The 22,227-nt window shown below is 35.3% G+C and overlaps 1 protein-coding gene and 1 pseudogene across 4 annotated transcripts; one reads left to right on the forward strand and one right to left on the reverse strand.

Moving 5' to 3' along the window:
* Window positions 1–227: 227 nt before the first annotated feature.
* Window positions 228–2,902, reverse strand: LOC143613263 (scarecrow-like protein 9 pseudogene; annotated as a pseudogene). Its single transcript, XR_013150083.1, has 2 exons — window positions 2,828–2,902; window positions 228–2,747 (listed from the first exon to the last, which is right to left on the reverse strand). The product of XR_013150083.1 is annotated as a scarecrow-like protein 9 pseudogene (transcript).
* A 13,548-nt stretch (window positions 2,903–16,450) lies between these two features.
* LOC143613259 (ABSCISIC ACID-INSENSITIVE 5-like protein 2) lies at window positions 16,451–18,685 on the forward strand. 3 transcript variants are annotated; one of them, XM_077087018.1, is made up of 4 exons: window positions 16,454–16,604; window positions 16,757–17,613; window positions 17,696–17,767; window positions 18,379–18,685. In XM_077087018.1, the coding sequence occupies exons 2-4, from the start codon at window positions 16,882–16,884 to the stop codon at window positions 18,457–18,459; spliced, it is 885 nt and encodes a 294-aa protein (XP_076943133.1). In that variant the 5' UTR covers window positions 16,454–16,604; window positions 16,757–16,881; the 3' UTR covers window positions 18,460–18,685. The 3 variants fall into 3 exon arrangements, with proteins under 3 accessions (XP_076943132.1, XP_076943133.1, XP_076943134.1); XM_077087019.1 differs by having other exon boundaries at window positions 16,868–17,613; XM_077087017.1 differs by having other exon boundaries at window positions 16,451–17,613.
* The last annotated feature ends 3,542 nt before the right edge of the window (window positions 18,686–22,227 follow it).

Here is a 22,227-nt window from a genome sequence, read left to right on the forward strand (position 1 = left end):
ATTTGATTAGCACATTACTTTTGTTTTAAGAAGGTAACTGATTGCAAGCTACAGTCAAACCCACAATCCAACATCACACTTTGCGCTTCTAAGTTCCATCATCTCGTTAACGACAATCATATATTTAGCGCACTTAAAGAAACAAGACTATGAATCTATCGTGTATATTCAAGAACTGCATCTGTGTTATATTATTTTTACAGAGAGACAAAAAACTAAGAATGAAGAAAACTAAAAAAACTTGTTGATAAATAATCAACCAAAACCATTAAGAACCATATAAGTTCAGCTCACTGGCCTTACAATAAATAATACATAGAACACCTTCCAAGTTGAACTTGAACATAAAGTTATGGCACTAAGTGCTCATCTTAAAATTCAGCACCTTAAGATGGTTAAAGGTGAGGTAAATTAAGTTAATGCAGCTAGCCACATATTAACAAAACAACTAAAAAGGAATTAATTTCCAAAATTAAACATTTTGATTGCTAATTACTCCAGGTTTCCAACAAGAAATCGCATAAATAATCCGTCCTTTCCACCCCTGCAAAAGCCAATGGTTATCTTCATCAATCAAGAAATCTTTATGATACAAGCTGACTTTCTCTGCAGCCCGTTTGACAAGAAACCGCGAGAACGGAATCGGAACCAACCCGACCCTCAAATTACGAACATGCCACTGCTTATACGTCTCGGGCCTCTCAATCCTCTCCCACCCCTCACACGCTATCACATTCAAAGCTTCTCTGCCAAACACCTCTGTTTCAAGGAGCATTCTTTCGGGCCGATCGCGGGCCACATTTGTTTCAAGCATATCAAACAAAGCCGAGAAATGAAAAAGAGCCTCACGAAAACGGGTCAAGAAAAACGGAGCATTGTATGACCCGTTTAGAATCCCATGGATAAAGATATCCGGATTAATATTCTTAATAAAGTTTAAAACAATATTTCTCGCACTATCAACCACCACGGTTTCATCAAGCAAGTTTTTTGCCCGATACATACAATTAACCACCAAAAACTCACCTTCATCGAGCATTAAATCCTCAACCGTCACATTTTCCCATCTTTTAGCAATCGAATGATATTCAAACGGGACTTTGAACAGTTCAGCATACGCCTCTAACCGCCGGCCCGTTTCATCAATTCTTTGGGCCGGTCTAAACCCTGGCTGAGGAAACTCAATTCCAGTAATCCGAACCCGTGGTGGCCCACCTTTTCTCGATGAAATCCGTTGAATAAAAGTGGGCCATTGAAACCCGTATAAGATACCAAAATCTATAATATGTACCTTCGTTGCATTCTCAGCTTTATCCATTATCGTCCTGTTCGAAGCAAAATTTGAAATCTTTCTAAACGGGGATGACGCCATGTATAAATGGTAAGCTTTTATATAGTCAGCAGCACATGTTTTCTTGCTGACTAATGCTTTGTGGATTTGACTACCCGTGCCAGCTAAGCGGGCTTCGAGCCCGGTAGCAAAACAGTGGGCTAATCTCTGAGTTCCGTCACCAAAAGGAGACGAGTGTTGTCTTATTTGTTTTAAAAGTTCATCTGCTTTTCTTCTATCATCGGATGCAACCGATTGTGCACATGTAACTAAAAGGGTTCTTAAATCTATAACTTCTTTTTTCCTGTTTTGTTTCTTACCGCGTGTTTTGCTTCTACTTTTACCATTACCTTTACCTTTTCCTTTAGTTAAACTTACATCTTCTACATCTATTAACGAGTCTTTAACTTTTTCTTCACGTAACGTGTCACGAAACGAGTCTAGAGCAACCTTACCTTCTCCCAAACTAGAGAGAAAGATCAAGTCCATTTCATCTGACCTCAAAGTTAAATCTGGAAAAACCGCAGCCTGCTTAATGTTTCTTTCTTGTTTTTCTAACTCAGTTACATCATCCACATGACTTTTTCTCGTCTTCGACCCTGTTAACGAGAGTCGGTTTTCTCCTCGCTTCTGATCTTGACCTACATTCGAAGAACTCAACAACTGGTTGACACTCGGAAGAAACTTATTAGCTTCCTCAAAACCTTTCCTAAACTGCCACATCATCTGGTTCTCACTACAAAGATCATACGTGTCAGCAGTGCTAGCAGGCGAATCCAACCCTCCATTGATCGAAGATCCAAACGACGCATTCTGACCTCCAACATTCTTAACATAAACACTATTTCCCGATTGGTCAACAGAAGTCAAACCACTATCTGACGAACTCGGCGGCGGCCAGGGGGGCGGTGAGGGAGGATACTTCTTCCCAAGAACTTCATAAAACGGTCTTTCAGCAGCCTGAAGATCTAAAGACTCTTGCAACATACAAGATCTATCCTCCATATCTTCTTCCATAAGCACCTGACTAATAAACCCCAAAATCGCATCCGACAAGTCACAGTCTTCATGAAGCTCATCTTCAAGATTCGCAGTCACGTCAGCGACCGGAGGATCATTCAACGGCGGAAACTGTAAACCCCTAAAGTTTGTATTTTGATACATACCACCATTATTAACTAGATCATAAGTCAAAAAACTGTTGTCATATACTTGACCATTGTGACCATTGTTTATAATATTCCTATTATTATTATTATTATTAATATCTTGAAACTCAGGCAAAGTTGCATAATTTCCATTTCCAAACTGAAACCCATTTTCATTTCCATTAACAGAACTATAAAGTGTACCGAATCTAGGATCCATCTGGGTCAATTTGATTCTTGATTTTCAAAACCCTAAGTTTCAATAAATCCTATATGGGCAACAACAAGAATAATAATATTAGGGGTTTAGCATAATATTAAGTTAGAGATTGAAAGAGTGAATGAATACCTTATGATTTGATAACAGAAGTGTGGAGGTAAAATGAAAGCTCGAAAGAATCTAAAAATGGTGCGTTTATAAAGTGGACGTCAGTGTGCAGAACAACTTTTGCATATAATGTTATTATTGTTTTATTATTTATTTTATGATAATAAGAAAATAAAAGTAGGTAGTTTATTTAATCAAAAAACGAAGGTTGTAGATACTTGATTTCACATGTTCCTTAAAAACATTTTTTTGGGCGGCGTACTCAGATTTAGTTATATGGATTTGAGTTATAATAAAAATTTAGTTTTTTTTAGGAAGGATAGAAAATAATATTGTTCATTTATTTGAGAATTGAATGATTGAGATTAGATTAGAGAGATCATCAAGTGTAAAATAAGGGTAAAGGCATAATAGGGATAACACATTTGTTGACTTCCTCTCTCCACATGCAAGACACATGTCAAATTCCCTATCATTTTAAAACGTCCATAACTTTTTTATACGATATTTTTTTTTCAAAACAATTTCACCATAAAAGCGAGTGTTTTTTTATCTTTTATATGAGTGCCATATTGCTTTATAAAAATAAAATAAAAAATTCATGGGTTTTTACCAAGTGTGTTTTATCATAATTGTGTTTTACAAAATTGTGTTATATAAGTGTGTTTTATTTTTTCATAGTGTTTTTTTGCATTGTGTTTTTTACATTGTGTTATTTAATTATGTTTTCATTATGTTTTTATCATTGTGTTTTTATTTTCATAGTGTTTTTTCCATTGTGTTTTTTACATTGTGTATTTTTCATTGTGTTTTTCATAGCGTTTTATTTTCCGGCGAAATTTTCCAAGACTTTTCCGGCAAGGTGGTGGCGGTGGGTGGCGGTGGGCGGTGGTGGTTGTAGGAGATAAATGAAAATTTAAGTGGGTTTTAATTAAATGGGTTTTTGAAATTAAATTAAGTGGGTTTTCAATATTAAGGTATTAGACAAAAATAACCTCCTTCCTAGCCTTTTTAGAAAAATCAAACTTCTTATTTGATCATTTCTCTTAGTTATATAATTATTAATTATTTTTATTTTCGGGTTTGGGATTTGTATGATATTAGGTTATACGTGTTTGAATTATTCGAAAGTGATCACAACGTTGCTTGCTTGTATAATAATACTAGACAAGTGCCCGTGCGATGCAGCGGGAAACATAAACTTTGTAATCGCGTATCAAGTTTATGAGTATTCATTGTTTGGTTTGAAACCAACATAATTCAAACCGATAATTGGTTTGATTTCACGGCTGCTTTTTTTCTTTAGGTTTTGGCTAGTTGTTTTCAACTTTCAATGGTTCGGTTTCGGTTTTCGACGACAAAAAAACCTTACTAATAGTTTAGTTTACCGTTTAACTTGAAACCTATCAAAATCAAAACCATACCACAAACACCCATACACAAAAAAATATTTTTTAACTGAAAAAAACTACAACAATATGATACTCAAATTAAAGAGAGAAATATGCTCGTTTTTATGGTAGAATTTTTAAAAAAATATATTAACGTATGATAAAAGTTATTAACGTTTAAAAATCATGAAGGAAGTTGGGTTAAAATTGAAAATATAATTAAAATATGAGTAAAGTTAAAGTGTAATAATTATAACTATATATTAGATTTACAAAAGTTTACTATAATTGAGGGGAGGAAAGTGTAACTGTTTTAAAACAAACTAAGAAACACGTGAGTTTTGATGTTATAATGATATTTTAGCCCTTGTTCAAAGTTGTACATTTTAGAGTATTTTAGAGTTGTTAAGTCTTGAAACTAAAATATATAAATTTCTCTAAGATCGTAGATAATTTAAGCCGGTTTTAACCCGGATTTTGATTTAGGATTGGGTTTGAGGTAATGAAAACATGGAGGGTAACTTTTAACCACGTAAGTTTATAGCATGGATATCCAATCATCCAATATACCCATAAGAAACTCAGGGTGGACCCACATAGAGTGGGTCGATGTCTCCAAACCCCAATTTTTTTAAAAAACTTAGTAAATTCGGTATATTATTTAATTTTGGGAAAATTCCCATAATAGCTCATTTAGATAATGTGTTTCCAAGATTATCCCCACTAATTCAAGTTTCCAACTTTGTCCCTTTGGTATCTCGTTGCCGACGACATAATAGCGAACACCGACGATGCGTTACTGAAACAAATAGGATAACGACATGTGGTCAAAATCTGTGTTGACGATGCGTTATGTTGCTAACGTAGGGTAGCTACGATGCGTTATGTTGCTAGCGTAGGGTAGCAGCGATGCGTTAGTTGATAACACATCGTCAACCCTGTGTTATGTTAACACATCGTCGTTGTTCGCTAACATGTCGCCGGCGACGAGATACGTTTATGTTGCTAACATAGGGTAGCAGCGATGCGTTATCAGCTAACGCATCGTTGAACCCCTGCTTTAAACATTAGCGCATCGCTGCTACCCTATGTTAGCAAGATAACACATTGTCAACCCTATGTTATGTTAACACATCGTTGGTGTTTGCTAACATATCGCCGACGACGAGATACCAAAATGACAAAGTTGGAAACTTGAATTTGGGGGGACAAACTTGGAATCACATTTTATAAATGGACTATTTTGAAAATTTTTTCTTAAATTTTTCAATAACCCCATAAAAATAATTAGTTGGACCACATAGTGAAGCGTAAAGGTTTGTGTGGTTGTAAATCCCCTTGTTTTTCAAGGAAGAAGACATGGGTTCGAGCCTCACAACTTGTTATTTGTATTCTTTTTTAACTAATTAAATTAAAAACAAACATATGGTTGAATGCAGGAAACACATGAGAAATTTAATAGAGCAACTCATGACAAGTTAATTATTATTGCATTATATGCATTTTTCTTGCGATATTGTGCATTTTTTGTTGTCATTATGTTTTTTATTGTCAATAGATAAAAATCTTGGTTTGAAATATATTTATGTTTGTTCAATTTGTGCCATGTATTTTTTTCAGTATTCTTTGCATGCTATGAGTTTAAATTTAAAATTTGTGACTTAGTTTCTTAAAACTTGAGTTTTGATGTCTAATTATGCAATCAATGAAAATAAAGTTTTTGACTTCAAGAAATAGGAAAGTAGGTACATTTGGGCCTAATGATTTGTATAATGTACAAAAATAGATAATGTGTCAACAAATAGAAGCTTTTCTTTTGATTAAGTTTAAACATTCATGTGCCAACTTCCAAGCAAGTATGATTGATACTTTCGATTTAAATATTGAGTTTACACTTTTTATGATATTGTTAATGTTGATGAAACTTTAAATGGGATTGAAAAAAATGTTAATTATAAAGATAAAGCTTTGACAACTCTATACGGATAGAGAACTGGTTTATGATGTGATATGTGTAATATGCAAGAAATATCGTATGTTAGGTCATTACTAATTAGGCATGTACATAATGATATTAGAACCTTCATTTATTTAGTAAGATTGAACACTGCACTTAGATTGTGTATTGTTGTAATCATATAACTAAATGATCTTTCTCCTCTAAAGCAAGCTCACATGAAGTAACCACACTCTTTATAACTGTCAATGACGTGGCAGTCAAATAATTTTCTCATTAGATTTCAATAGTTTTACTGTCAAAGTAGTTCTAGGTATTAATTCATATCATTTTTAGAATTCGTGTTCTAAGAATGAATAATAATCATTTAAGTCTTCTTTTTATAACAAACCAGGCATCTTCATGATGTGAAACTATTTGGATGAGAGTGATCAAATGGATATTATTATTTGCAAGAGAGTGACCAAATCAATCTTATTATTGGAAGAGAGTGATCAAATGGATGCCATGTGACGTATAAAAATGGTAATCAAGATATCAAGAGTGAAAGATAAGAGAAGAATAAGAAGAATTACAGAGGAGGAAATAAACTCGCTAACAATCACTAATTGTTCAGTTCCAAGCATCATTTAAGTAATCGATTATTCCGACTTACATGGACAACCCTCATACTATGCTACAATAACATACCCTTTTTACTTATCTGACATGTAACGTTATGGGGTAGAATTAGAGCGTTGCGTCATGTGTGCGTGTATACACATAACGAAACTTAGGAGCTAGTGTATGAAAAGTGGACTCCTACATATTCAAAATTTTAATATTTAAGTTTCATCTTATTTGGTTGTTCTCACATAGATACATTGAATGATTAAAATACATAATTTTCTAAACTTAGAAAACATGTTTAGTTAATGGAAAGTTATCTTTATTGAATTTAATTTTCTATTGCATATTGTAAAGTGAAAGGACTTATATAGGTTTTGGCTTTGCACTACTAGTTGTAAAAAATATGGGAGTTCGTGACTATAATTTAAAAGCGTAGCATCTAAATTTTGTTATGTATTATGTATTGAGAATTATAATATTACAATAACGAAAATAAATTCCCACTTGTAGTTAAATAGTTGGTGCGAATCCAAATTTTGCTATGCATTATTATGCATTTTTTTTAATTTTAATTGATTCTATTATTTAAATAACTAAGAATTTGAGAAAATAATTTTTGGATAAAAACAAAAGTAAGAAATAGATGAGATGTTGATGTTTGAAAGGGTACGCATTAGAGAGAAAATGAATGTTTTTGAAAAATAGATGCACTAGAGAGTTTTATGGGAGTTAAAATAAAAGTAAGCAAGATAGAAGTAAAAATAGCTGATTTTGAAATTAAATAGCGTATGAAAGAGGATGCACTAGAGAGAAAATGAATGTTTCTGAAAAATGGATGAAAATCTGTTGCATGAGTTGAAGTGGCGTGTTTGCAAGAGCAAAAAACTAAATGTAAAAACTAGATGTGTTTTTGAAAGAAGATGAATCAGAGAGAAAATGAATGTTTATGAAAGATGAATGAAAATCTGATGTAAGGTGTGACGCCGATGTGTTTGCAAGAGTTTAAAAGAGATGCATTGAAGATGCTATAAAAAATGCTCACAAATCAAATCGATAAACAGTTTCATAATTTTGGGGTCCTACTAGAGACACCCCCCCTCACGCGTGCGCGCGTATAGCTTTATATCGGGCGTATAGAAGGGTATGTGGTGTCCCTAGAAAACCACTAATTTTTAACTAAAACTCTTTAAAAGTGTTTTGATATGGGTTTCTACCAAGCACTACAAGTGCTAATGATCTGGTTTCATACCTACTAGACAATTAATGAAGTGGCATCCCACCCACAAGGCAACAAAGTGAGTATTGAATAAACAAAATAGCTTGCGATCAATCACACTTTTATAAAACGAAGCATCATCTGTTTTGTAAATGTGACAACCAACGAACCCACATAAAAAAGAGCAAGAATCAATGGGATAGAGGCACCAAGAAAATAGATGTGGGAACACATGTTCATAATAACAACCAAACATAACCAATAAAATTTCACCTATATCAATGCTATTGATATGGTTGTAGAGTGTAGGATAAGGACAAGCCTTAAAATAGAGACTTAGAGAGGTTGCTCCTTATGCGAGCCCCGTCAATTTTTATGTACTCCCCACCAATTTTTATGTCAAGACATGCCAAAGCAAGACTAAGACTAAAACAAATGGAAAAAAATAAAAGCAGAGTAACGGGTCATGACATATAAAAACAAGTTCTATACACTCCTATAAATCCATGACCTTAATCCGACGCCTCCAAGAAATCATATCCCCAACCATGTCCTTAGAGAGCTGCAAGTCTAACAAATCATGTCTAAAGCCTTTCATCCGATGCTAGTTTTGATTTGCATCTACCTCTCTGTCCCTCGACTATGTGGGTTTCCATGGTTCTCACTAGAGCCGTCATGTCCATAATAACACATACTTGTAAAAACGAATACTTAGACCACGCGTAATGTAGGTGGACCGCATTTCCTCTCCTCTATCATATTCTTCTTCTAAGCATGCTTATCACTCACTCTATTCTCCTCATGTTCTCTCCATCCGTTTCTATCTCTTCCACTTCAATCCATGGCCTTCACATACGAGATTAACGAGAACATATATAAGCTTGGCTAGCATGTGGTAATTATACTTTTAATGCACATAATTGTATTGTTTATTTAAATCTAAGGTGAATAACTATGCACGTACACTCGATATGTGGTTAATACATAGTGAAGTATACATAAGGGCGTACAGAAAGATTTTTGGTCATCTATAGTTTGAATGGTTATGGAATAATTATGTTGGGAATCTAAGTGTAACATGATTCGTTTGGTCGGATTTAATATATATTTTATTAAAAAGTATATTTAAACTAAACATAAACATATATCACTAACCAAATTACATATAAAGTATTACATGTTGACGTTCACACGTTAAAGTAGTCCAATATATATATTCTTTTAGCGTCTTAAAAGTTTTTTTAAATTAATTTTTTATAACCATGAAATATGATTGAAATATAGTTGTAAGATGATCAATAATCTCATTTATTTTTTTTTATTTTTTTTCTATTGATCTTAAATCGCCATCAAATTCAACTTGTCTAAAAAGATATTGGTGATACTCATAGGTTTCTTATTTATTTTTTAATTTTTGCTGCTGTAAATGGTGTATTTTATAAACCCATGATGCATGAAGTTTAAAACAACTGTTTACGAAAATAAATACCATGCATAATTGCATCTATTAAAAATAAAAATGGTTATTTATACAATGTTAAAGCAAAAGAATTAAGCACCATGCAAATGTTTTCCTTTTATCGTTTCGTGAAGCACTGGAAGTGTAATTGAATTAAATGTTGACATTTTAATGTCACCAAAGTTATAAAGATGTGAAAAATTATACAAATGGCGTGCTATACATAATTTTTTTAAATCAGCTTCCATATATTATTGCTTTATTTGGACGCAAATGTTTTCACAGTCGGAGTCAATTCAAGAATATCAGGAAGCATTCATAAAGAACATATTCAAGCCTACTAACAGTCGAAATGGATTGTCGTTCCTTTCAACAGTCTCAACTTTCGTAAAGCATTAAGAAATCATAGACGTCAGAGTTAAATAATTACGTCCCCGATTTGAACATGGACGATGCAGGTTTCTCAACTATGAAGAGTCAGCAAGACCACATGGAAAAAGGGAAGAAATTTGTGCAAGCGACATTATCATTTGATCAACAAGAGTCGTGAAGATCATTTCTAAATTTAACATGTCGATGACCAAAGCGAATTTGTTCGAAAAATTTGTGCGTCAAGCATGAGGAACAAAGGGTGAGGTGCATTGAAGATCAACAAAAGGAAAACGGTTTGAATTTTCCTAAAGTCGCATGATAAGTTGACGAGACCGATGTTAAATGTGATGGTTGGTCGAAAGTAAAAAAAATAGCCAAATGTTGGGGTTGAGAGTTTTATTATACTGATATTTATCATTTTAGTGTTTTTAATTGTATTTATTTTTATTTAACCTTGTGTAAAGGAAGTGATTGGAGAAAAACCGATGTTACACTAACATGGAGGAGAGCGAGTTGTGGAATGGGAGTGTGGGAAAGATATGTGGAGTATACAAGGTCAACCATTTCATGGTGTGTGTTTAAATAATGTTCAAAACTCATGGTGTGTGTTGGATTAGGGGCGGGTCATTGGCTCATCCGATCACTTCTATTTCACCCTTGAAAGAAAACCTATCATAGGTTTGAAAATACATGGCCCAACCTAAAGCAGTAAAGCCTCAATTTCGTTGTCACGAGTTAGACTTAAACATAAGATCATTTTCTTTTTAAAAATGAGATTTTTTAATGTCTCACTTTAATCATAAGATCATTAGCAAACATCAATTTAAATGGCTTAATATTTTTATTTGATGCAGATGTATATGTTTATCTACTTCAGACTACTTAACTACTTTTCCAGTTGTATGCCAATGAAAACAAAGGTTATGTCATCACCAAAGCTTTACTTTCTGTCGTAGTTTTAACAACCCTTTTTACACGCAACAATGATAAATAAGTAATTTATAGTTAATAAATGTAAAACATTTGCATATATTAATTTGCATGCATATTCATATTTTCAAAATAAAAGTTATTCTTTCAAGTTATGTGATACAAAAGGCTCCTAAAAAATAAAAGGAAGAAGAATTTCCTTTAATAAACTTTTTGCAATTAATTTCTTCTAATAAATTTAAAAGATGCTATTAAGAATAACTAACTTAGAAATATAAAATCTCCCATCTCACATATAAAAGGATTAAAGTCTACAAAATTGCATACGTTTTCATCTAACATTACGAGAAAAGGTGATAGACAAAACCCAAACTTAGCATATGTGTTAAGAAGTTATTTAAATTAAATTAGTGAGACTGAACCCGCATGTTATGACGGTGGCACGATGAAAATTGGTTTCTATCAGTTCGGTTTCTTATGGCATTGAAAAACCCTAAATATAAAGTCGTGATATGCATAAAACCATATTGATGCATATTTTACATAATTTTATTGATTGAAAACGATAAAAGTGAATACCAATAATAGCTTTAACCGATGTTGTTTGATCAAAATTGGTCCGTCACAGTTACGACACTACACCGACGCTCGCATAACGATCTATTTTATTGCCCATGTGTAAAAGTACGTGTATAATTAAAATTAAACATTAAAATTAAAGTAGATGCATTGTAGACAAGTACAAAGACATAAGAAAATTACTTTTAAAAAACTTTTCTATTCTTTTTTACATGTTTAGACTCTTTAATATCTTAAACTTATATTCAGCAACTTTTTCAAGAAAAAGTACAAAGATATGCTGGTCTTTTTTTTTTATAATATTAGATTTAAAGATGTAAAACAACATGCTTTCACCTGGAAAAAGAATGTCAATTTTTCATTGTGAGAATAAGTAAGATTGATTTTATCATTCAAAAGGTAGCCGCGACGCATTTTGTTTCCCGCATACATGTAACTGAATCCTTTTTATCGAAAATATTAAATTTATTTTATAAATTTATTTCTTTTTGCTGACAGTACATAATTATCTATTTTCTTGACCACGTAAAAAAGTGCATGCATAATTATAATTAACCATAAAGATTGAAGTAGATGCATTGTAAACAAGTATAAAAAAATTACTTTTAACAAACTTTTTTATTCTTTTTCATGTTAGACTCTTTAAAATCTTAAACTTAGGAGTCGGTGATGTGGCACACCACCATCGGGTGTGGTGGGTGATGAAAATGAAACCACCCCCTCCCCTTATATTCAACAACTTTTTCATGAAAAAAGTACAAAGATATGCTAGTCTTTTTTATACAATTAGATTAAAGATTTTAAACAACAAGCTTTCATCCGAAAAAAAAAAGAATACAAAGAAAGAAAAAAAGGGCAATTTTCCATTGCGAGAATCAAATCAGATAATTTTATGTACAATTTCGTAAATTTAGTTGTCTTATTTTTGTAAAGAATTAAACAACAATAATTGGATTTCTGGTTCTATGTCAAGGGAATGACGGTTTAAGTTTGAAATCTTTAAAGTTTTAAGTTTAAAACCTGACTTACGTATTTTTTTAATGTGATGGATTTCCTCATTAAAGTTGACACCCGTTTCAAAAAGAACTAATAGAACACTCGGGTATTAAGCATAGTTTCAACACATTATTAAAAAAATAATAATAATTAAACAACTTCCGAAGCCTTCTTTACGTTTCCAATTTCTACCCACTTGGCATCACAATTTCCCTCCCCCAATTCGTGGTACGATTCTTGAAAAATAAAAACTTCACCACTTTGTAACACCAATAATATTATTATTAGGCTGAGGGGTGTGGGGGGCTTTAATGGGGCTCCAACCAATAATATTATGACGTGTGGCAGAGAGAGAAACTGGATAAGGGGGGTGTTGGAGCCCCCGTTGGAGCCCCTGGCCCTGGTGTGGAGGGGCTCCAGCAGGGGCTCCAGCGAATTTTTTTTTATTTTTTTATAAATATATTCAAACAACGTATTATTAAAAAACCTCATAAATTATTAAAAAAAACACACAATAATAAAAAAACACATTAATATCTAAAAATAAAATAAAAATTAAAGTACTAAAAAAAAACATTATTCTTATTCTTCGGCTTGGTCTTCTTCGATCAACCTCTTTCGGATACGTTCCTTTTGCTTTTCCATTAGCATTTGATCGACCGGATTTAGGTTACTGAAGTCTCTAGTAAGAAAGTCCAAATCTCTCATTCGACTTTTTTCCTTTTTGTCATTAGAGACCACCTCCATGGTTTTGTTGAATTTATTGAGGGATTCAACAAGATTGGCGATGTTTACGGCTTCCCCCTCAGCCGGTTTTTTCCCCTTGGCGTCCCTTCCCAATGGCCGCCTCCTCGGCGGTGAAGACGTTTCCTCCTCCGCAATGTTTAGGTCAAATCCAACGCGGCAATCCGACCCGGTTGAAGTGCTATACGCTCCAGACGAACTAGTTTTAGTCCGTTTCGGCCCTACTTCCGCATCAACGTCCGGCGCCACCAGCTCAACCCACTTGGAACACCTTTTCAACCTATCCCACAACTTTAAATCGTCTCACGTCTTCACCGTCCCATACCTCCGCAAACACTCCTGCTTCCACTCTTCGACCGTGAAATTGTAAACCGCCAAATCATCACTGCCACTTGGTCTCATACGACCGTTGTTCCTGTTGAAAAGATTAGTAAACAAGCCGACAAATTTTCTGATTTCGGACCACCGACCCGAAATCATATCGGCGTTCCGCTCTGTACTCCCAACGAGCATGTAGAACGTCTCCCTAACCTTTGTCCAAAAAATCTTGCTCTTTTGGTAGTCGGCTGTAAAATGAATAAATAAATTAGATTTCCATTTAACTTTTTTATTTAACTTTTTTATTAAAAATCATTTTTAAAAACGTTAAAACAATTACCGCAACGCCGATCCTCAGAAATGACTATCCAAGCCCGACACAAGGCTTCCTTCTCATCCGATGACCACGGAGTGGCTTTCCGTTTCGTCCTCGGAGTCGAAGCCGGTCCCGACCCGTCCGTTGCAACTTGTTTTTTCCGGTGGACGCGTCTTTTTGGTCCCGTAGCTTCACCGTGTGATTCTTGTGTCTCCGAAACAACAAAGTTAGGAGACGGTTGTGTGTTGGATGGTTGAAAGCCGGTTGATTCTTGCGGCTCCTAATAAAACATCGGTTGGTGCGGTGACGACCATAAATCGTCGTCAATATAATCTGAATCAAGGTTTGGGTACCAATTTCCAGCCATTTTTTTTTAAAAAGTTGAGAAGATGAATTGATTTTGGGTGAAGGTTTGAAGTTGTGGTATAAAAATGGGTGAAATGGGGTATTATATAGAAATTTTTTTTTTTAATTTAATAAGAGACCAACGGCTCTTTTTCTAAAATTCAACAAGCTCCTCTCTCTCTTCTCCCGCTAACAGGCTCACGCCTGCATGGATTTTCGCGTTAGCGCCCCGTTAGCGCCCCAGTGGTGTGGTGTTAGCGCCTGGGGGCGCGAGCGGAGGGGCTCTAGCGCCCCCGTTGAAGCCCCACACCCCTCAGCCTAAGGCTGAGGGGTGTGGGGGGCTTTAATGGGGGCTTTAGTGGGGCTCCAACCAATAATATTATGACGTGTGGCAGAGAGAGAAACTGGATAAGGGGGTTGTTGGAGCCCCCGTTGGAGCCCTGGTCCCTGGTGTGGAGGGGCTCTAACAGGGGCTCCAGCGAAATTTTTTTTTTATTTTTTTATAAATATATTCAAACAACGTATTATTAAAAAAACTCATAAATTATTAAAAAAACACACATTAATAAAAAAAACACATTAATATATAAAATTCAAATTACAAAAAAAAACATACTAAAAATTAAACAAACAATAATACTTAATAATAACACTAATCTAATACAAGATCATCGGGTCGTCTCGCCCACAAATGTTCAACCAACTCTTGTCGAAGATTCCCGTGTATCTCACGGCTCTTGATATTTGCTATGTTATGAAGTCTTTGTTGATCACTGATTGTGGACGGTTGTGGCGGAATGTCACCTTGGTAGTTTTGGCAGATAGCTTTGCCCTCGTCTTCTAACGTCATGTTGTGTAGGATCACACACGTGTAGACGACGTCCATTATCCTCTCCCGAGTCCAATAACGTATCGGGTTCGCCAGTACATAATATTGTTTTTTCAGAGCTCCATAAGCTCTTTCAATATCTTTTCTAGCAGACTCTTGCTTCTTCGTAAAATACTTCCGTTTGTCGGCGATTGGATCTGTAAAAGCTTGAACTAACAAAGCCCATTCGTTGTAAATACCATCGACCAGATAGTACCCGTACTTGAAGAGTTCTCCATTTGCAACAAAAGATTGAGGTGGTTCAACCCCGTCGATAAGGTCGTTGATCAAATGTGACTGATCGATAACATTAAGGTCGTTATTTGACCCAGCAACACCAAAAAAGCATGCCAAAACCAAAGATCCTGTGACACCGCCGCCTCAAGTATAAGGGTCGGCCCTTCATGATCACCACGGTGGAACTGACCTCGCCAGGCCGTTGGACACATAGCCCATCCAACATGCGTACAATCGATGCTACCTAGCATCCCAGGAAAACCATGTTTTTCTGCGTGCACCTCATATATGCGTTGGATGTCATACATTGTAGGTTTACGCAGATACCTCCGAGAGTAAATCGATATGACTCCTACTTATATAAAATAATCTATAAACATATAATATATATTACAAAATGTAATAAATATTTAATAAAAACTAAAATTAATGTTTTTTACCTTGGCAGAAAAAATGAAGGGATTCACGTGCAACCCTTTTCGACATCTGTAAATCTCATCCAAAGCGTCCGACGAGATGCCGTACGCTAATTGACGGATAGCAGCCGTGCATTTTTGAAGAGAGGTAAAACCGGGAAGACCCCTAGCATCCTCCCTTTGTTGAAAAAAGGGATACCGTGCCTCTAAATCACTTGCTATACGCATGAACAATTGTCTGCTCATTCGGAAACGAGTTCGAAAATCCGACTCCTCGTATACCGGTTGAGGGCTAAAATAATGCCTAATCAAAGTATCGTTAGCACCCGATCGATCACGATCACGAGGTGGTGCTCTAACTCTCGGGACTCGAGGTTGATGGGTTTGATTTTGCAAGAGATCCACCACGGTTGCGGTCAAAACTCCCCCTACATGAAGAAGCAAATCATCCTCTTCGGAGGAGTCGGAATCAGACGAGTACCACGACATTTTTTTTGTGTTAGTTTTGAGAGGATTTTAGGAGGAAAGGTGTATAATTGTGAAATGAAGTATATTTTATAAAGGTATATATTTATAGTTTAAGAAAATATTTTTTTTTAATTTAATCAAAACCATCAACAGCTCTTTTCCGACTTCCTATGCAACTTTACTCTCTCTTCTCCCGCTAACTCCATCACGCCTGCATGTTTTTTCGCGCTAGCGCCCCGTTAGCGCCCCGGTGGTGTGATGTTAGCGCCTGGGGGCGCGAGCGAAGGGGCTCTAGCGCCCCCGTTGAAGCCCCACACCCCTCAGCCTTAAATTATTCTTTGGGAGTACGAGAATCTCTCTAGAATGTGAGCATATGTTTCGTCTCTGTTGGATTTAATGTAACCCATTTTATATTTTATATTCATAAATCTAATAATAATAATAATAATAATCTTCCACACTCGTGTTCAAAATCTCTGATGATTCACTCAACCTATTGTTTGTCTTGTCCTGATCCCATTCATTTCTACTGCATGGATCAACAACTCAATTCAATCATCTGGGTTTTGTGTTTCCGGTGAGTTCTTCATCAATTCGTCATCATTATCTCCGATTCATATATTATTAGGTTTCAATCAAGAAACTGTAAACCCAATTTCGAATGCCGTGGATTCAATATTATTATTATTATTATTATTATTATTATTATTATTATTATTAATATTATAGGGTTTCGGAGTAACAACAGTTCTTGTCTCGGTATTAACGAAAGGGGTTATAAAAATTTGATCTTGATTTGGTTTATAAGTTTTTAATCCAAGTGATTGATTGATTGGTTAGTGGATAGTTTGAAAATGGGATCGAACGGGCGGCATAAGTCCGGTGAATTGGCGAGGCAGGGATCGATTTATAACCTAACTTTAGATGAAGTTCATAACCAATTAGGCGATCTTGGGAAACCCTTGAGTACTGCTGAAGATAATATGAATCTTGAGTACGCTCACGGTCACGGTACTCAGCCCGCTCGCCAACCGAGCCTTAGTTTGGATCAGGATCTGAGAAAGAAGACGGTCGATGAGGTGTGGCAAGATATTCAACAGGGTCAGGAAAAGAATGATGATGTTGTCGGTAATGATGATGGTAATAATAATAATCGAGAGAGACAGGTTACGTTAGGTGAGATGACTTTGGAGGATTTTTTGGCAAAAGCTGGGATTGTTTCGGGATCTGGGAAGAGAAATGTGGAGGTGAATGTGTCGGGTCAACAGAATATGAATAGTCAACAGGCGCAGTGGATGCAGTATCAAGTTCCACCGATACAGCAGCAGCAGCCTGTGTATGTTGCAAGTCATCATCCGGGACAACAGTCTTTGGCTATTGGGGCGGGCCCGATGATGGAGATGGGTTACCCGGAGGCGCAAATGGCAATGTCGCCTTCGCAGTTGATGAGGAATTTATCGGATACGCAGACGCCTGGAAGGAAGCGGGTTGCTTCGGGTGATGTGGTGGAGAAGACTGTGGAAAGGAGGCAGAAGAGAATGATTAAGAATAGAGAGTCTGCTGCACGTTCACGGGCAAGAAAACAGGTATGGTTTCAAAAAGGTTAAGTTTGATTTAAACTAGGTTATGTAAACAAGTTGTGACAATGGTTGTTTTTGGTTAAATTAGGCTTACACACATGAACTGGAGAACAAGATTTCACGCTTGGAAGAGGAAAACGAAAGACTTAAGAAACAGAAGGTATGCTTGTTGCTGAACATCCTTTTTTATTTATAAAGATTTACTTTTTATGAGATAAAGTTGTCTGAATTCACCTAAAGATTATTCAAATAAATATTTATATCAAGGCTACAAAAGAAGATTATTCAAGATTGACTATCTTGGAAATATAGAACTTCCTTTTCATGGTTTAGGGTCAACAACCAATGTTGATGAGATTAACAACATTAGAGCAAAGACGAAGTTATGTAAGAGAACATTTTAGATAGTTGTTAGTAAACATCTTTTTCAAGTATTATAAATTTCTTATTGCCTTTAGATAAGTAAAGAGTAGTCTTATTATACATTAGAGATGTAACATCTGATTGATTATCAGATGATTTAATGAAATTTGTTACAAGTTTTATCATTTCTTTAGCGAAACCATCCCGCTTAGGTGAAATTATAAATCTCAAGAGATTCTTGTCTGTTGCTTGCATTTCCAAATTACATTGGTTGTTATACATTGGAGAGTGACTTGTAATTCACCAAGTTTTGTTGAACATCATGGATTCATCTGCATTTTTGGGTTCAGAAAACTGCATGGTGAAATTATAACCTGTTTCGCTAAACTATTGTGGGCCCATGTGCAGGAGGCAGGGCAGGTATTGCCAAGCGCACCGCCACCCAACCCCAAGTACCAGCTCAGGCGAACAAGTTCAGCTCCTATCTAACAAGATCTCTGAAACCGTGTCAAGAATTATGTTATGTAGAGGCGTTTTGTCTTGTTTTTATTTTTTCAGTTTTCCTTAGGGCCTTGTCTTTGTTAGTGTTTGTTTCTTAGTTTTGCTAGTGTATTGGGTCAATATCATGGGCAATATATGGACTCTCGCCTGTCGGTCTCTTGTATTCCCCATGATTATGATTGCTATAAGACACGAAACACTTTTTCTTGTATGTATATTGATGTGTGCTGCGCGTGCGTCTTAAATATGATTGATTGGATTATTTAGCTTTTGCACAAGATCGTGTTTTAAATTTATAAAAGTGATTTCTACAAAGACTAAACACACACAAAATAGGCAAGTGTACCTATCGTATATGTAGAATAATATTGGTAAGAACCAAGTATCGATCCGTGGGCACAAAGGTTTCTAATAATAAATCGTTGTTTTGCTTTAATCGGAGGTTTTAATTATTTTGAGGTTAATTTTTGAACTTTTTATAAAATGTAAATACTTATATATAATATATAGGTGACCAAGATAAGAAATTCTAAACGAGTTGTTCAATTATGCGAAGGTTACTATCTAAGATCAAGAATCCACTCCATTTTAGCATTGATAATTAATATGTAGACATGTGATAAACTTACCATAGCAATATATGATAGATAGCTCCTTAAACCTTAAGTGAGCATCTTTGGCAATAAGGAGATGATATGCGCATTTTAAAGTCCACCATTTCCTAATGTCATACCATCTCAATGATGTCAATTTAAGTTGGCAAGTAGTTTCGTAAAGTAGAAAGATTAGGATTGACTTCAATTTCTCGAATACCAATTCTAACAACTTTGGGTGGTTGTAGTTCATCACACAACCTCCCCTTGGTTGATTTAAGTAGGTTATAATTACACATTCCGTTAACATATGGTTTCTTTAACTAATTTGATATCCTAAGCAAAGCCATTTTCGGATTACCAAGGTTTAGAAAAATACACCATAACTTATATCTCATCATTTCTAAGTACAATATAAGGATCCATGTTTCGATAATGTATCAAAGTATTTCTATCTTTCAAGAACATGAATCGATCATGAACGATTGCCAATGAGATTGACAACCACCAACTTTGAATTAGTAATTTAAGATGATGAAAAATTTCTCATCAAAAGATAATTGCAATATAATCATGTACTTTACTAGACTACATCACATGTCTTGATTAATTATCAAGTAAAACAAAGCTTCTTCATAGATTTTAGATGGTAAAAGGAGTTTAGCTCATAATGAGCATGATGATAAACATTAAGATGATTGATAATAACAAACACATGATTAAACTTGGAACAATCTAACCAACTGTAGATGAATCTTTCTTCTTAATGATGGTAGTGATGGTTGATGATGATGATTAGTGGTGATGACCTCCAAACCTTCAAACTCTTCACTAGATCTTCAAAGTGAGTCTTAGTGTGTGTTTTTATAAGTGAAAACCGGAGAGAATTCTTTTCAAGGCACACTTGATGAATGCAACATGAGCCACTATTTATAGGCAATCTGGACGGTGAGGCACGACCCCGTGCATGATGAGCACGGCCCCGTGTACTTTTATAACATGTGCCAGATTTGTTTTGTCTTTTGTGTGAGGTGGCAACGGCCCCATGGTTAGCAGACACGGCCCCGTGGTTTTTAGTGACATGTGCCCAATTCTTCTTTGTCTTTTCTGCATTTCCGTCCACGGCCCCGTGCATGCTTAGCACGGCCTCGTGCTTTTGTTCTCAGATTTTGTCTTTTCTTGTGTCAGAAGCATGGGGGCGTGTTTCTTGAGACATGGGGGCGTGTTTCTTTGTTTTCTTGTGTTTTCTTCTGTTTTTCTTCGTCTTTTTGCTTGTTTCTTCGTTTGGGGTTTGGTTTCACCTGAAATTATGTTTTATTATGATAAGTAGCCTTTTATGCTATGTTATTAGATAGAAATTGCAGTTTTTAGAGATTATTTGATGCCGAAAAGATGTATATTTCTATGTACATCAAACATCCCCACACTTGAACATTGCTTGTCCTCAAGCAATCGTCTTATAAATGTTCTCTAAAAACAGCAAATTTAGATTATAGTTATTCCTTAAGCGAGCTCCAAGAAGATGAAACAAAATAACCAATCTATATGTTAGTGATAAATGAGAGAGAACTTTTGTTTTTATGAGCTTCTGTTTATGTAAAACGTCACATTCTCGCAATGTTCACTCACACTCAGTTTTATATCTGATTATACCTGTGATGTAGGTATGTGAACGCTCTTAGCCAAAATGTAACCTGTGATAAATAAGCTTGTAACAAGTTCAAATCTCCACCTTTTGAAGGGTTGCATAGATCCAAAGGTAAAAAAGGGGTTTTGGTTTTAGTGTGAGTGGGAATTGGTATTTTATGGTGTTTCAAGGGTTAATGGTAAATACAACTTTCACTGTTTTTCGGGAGTTTTGAGATGTCTTCAATGGTTAGCTCCTTTTCTTCGAGTTTTTTTTATTCCTAATGACTCTTTTAAGGTCAGATCGTCAAGACCAGTTTTATCAAGGATGTGGATTAATTCATCCTCAATCCTATTCTGAATATAACTTCCAACTCTAATGGATCGTTCGGCTTTGAGCCTAATAGCCCACACCCTCATTAGTTCGGTATATTCATGCTGAGACTGAGTTTGACTTTTTGTACATCTTCCTTCGTGGGACCAGTTTCCGCAACCTAAACATCGTTCATATCTTTTTGCTCTTCTCTTCATTGCGTTTTTGGAGAATACACAGAATGGTGGCCTTTGTTCGTTTTGGCGCCACTTTTTCCTCACCTCATTGCTAAAGAGAAAGATTCTCTCCCTAAGTTCTGGAGGCAACCTAGGTTTTGTGAAATGTATGCAGCAAAGGATATTGAAATCGAAAGAATGCATTTCCAGTTCTTAAGGGTCTACCGGTAAAAGACCAGTGTTGTATTTTACCGGTGAAAGTGGATAAGGTGATCGGATTTTTGGGTTTTGTAATTTTGGTAATGGGTTTGTGTAAATATTACCTTCTTCTTTATACAACGCTTCGTGCGGTCTCGAAATGAATAATTGCGACAAGATCTAAATCACACGAAACATATGACTCACTCAAAGCTTCCGAAAAAATATTTATATGGCATGAGGTTTGTCTCACAGTAACGGAGGAGTTGGGTATTAACGCCATATTTTGCATAAACTTATTCTCAATATTACAAAACTTCTTCTTACTTTTCACTTTTATGTAATAATGATTCGTTATTTGCAAAAAAAATTTATTGGTTTTATTTTTAGGTTTAGAATAATCTTTGTTTGCTGCAAAAATATTTGTTTTAGAGAATTTTTTATAATTAGTTGGACAAATAATTTGGTCAAGTAATTCCCCTCCCCACGCTTGAATCTCACATTGTCCTCAATGTGACAAGATTCATGAAAATATAAAAATTCTAATTGAGTATTATGGGTTAAAATGGAGAGTTACTTCCCTATGGGTTAACGAAATTTCGACAGAGCGTCCCCTGTTTTTCGTCCGTTTTCCTGTTTTTGTACCTGTATAATATAAAACTGCAAACAACCACAAACAACCAAGCATAAATTGCTGAAAATTGGGTATAGAATCATCAATCTCTTGCCCTATCGGGCTAATTAAGTACCTAGCATAATGTCTTTGGCACTCACGGCCATAAAAATATCCAAACCAACATAAAAGCAAATAAACAAGTACGATGAAAAGTAAATTGTTTAAAACACATAT

The sequence above is a fragment of the Bidens hawaiensis genome, unplaced genomic scaffold (assembly GCF_021521415.1).
Source record: "Bidens hawaiensis isolate Kalapana, Puna unplaced genomic scaffold, B.hawaiensis_p1.1 tig00036971_1, whole genome shotgun sequence".
NCBI classification, from domain to species: Eukaryota; Viridiplantae; Streptophyta; class Magnoliopsida; order Asterales; family Asteraceae; genus Bidens; species Bidens hawaiensis.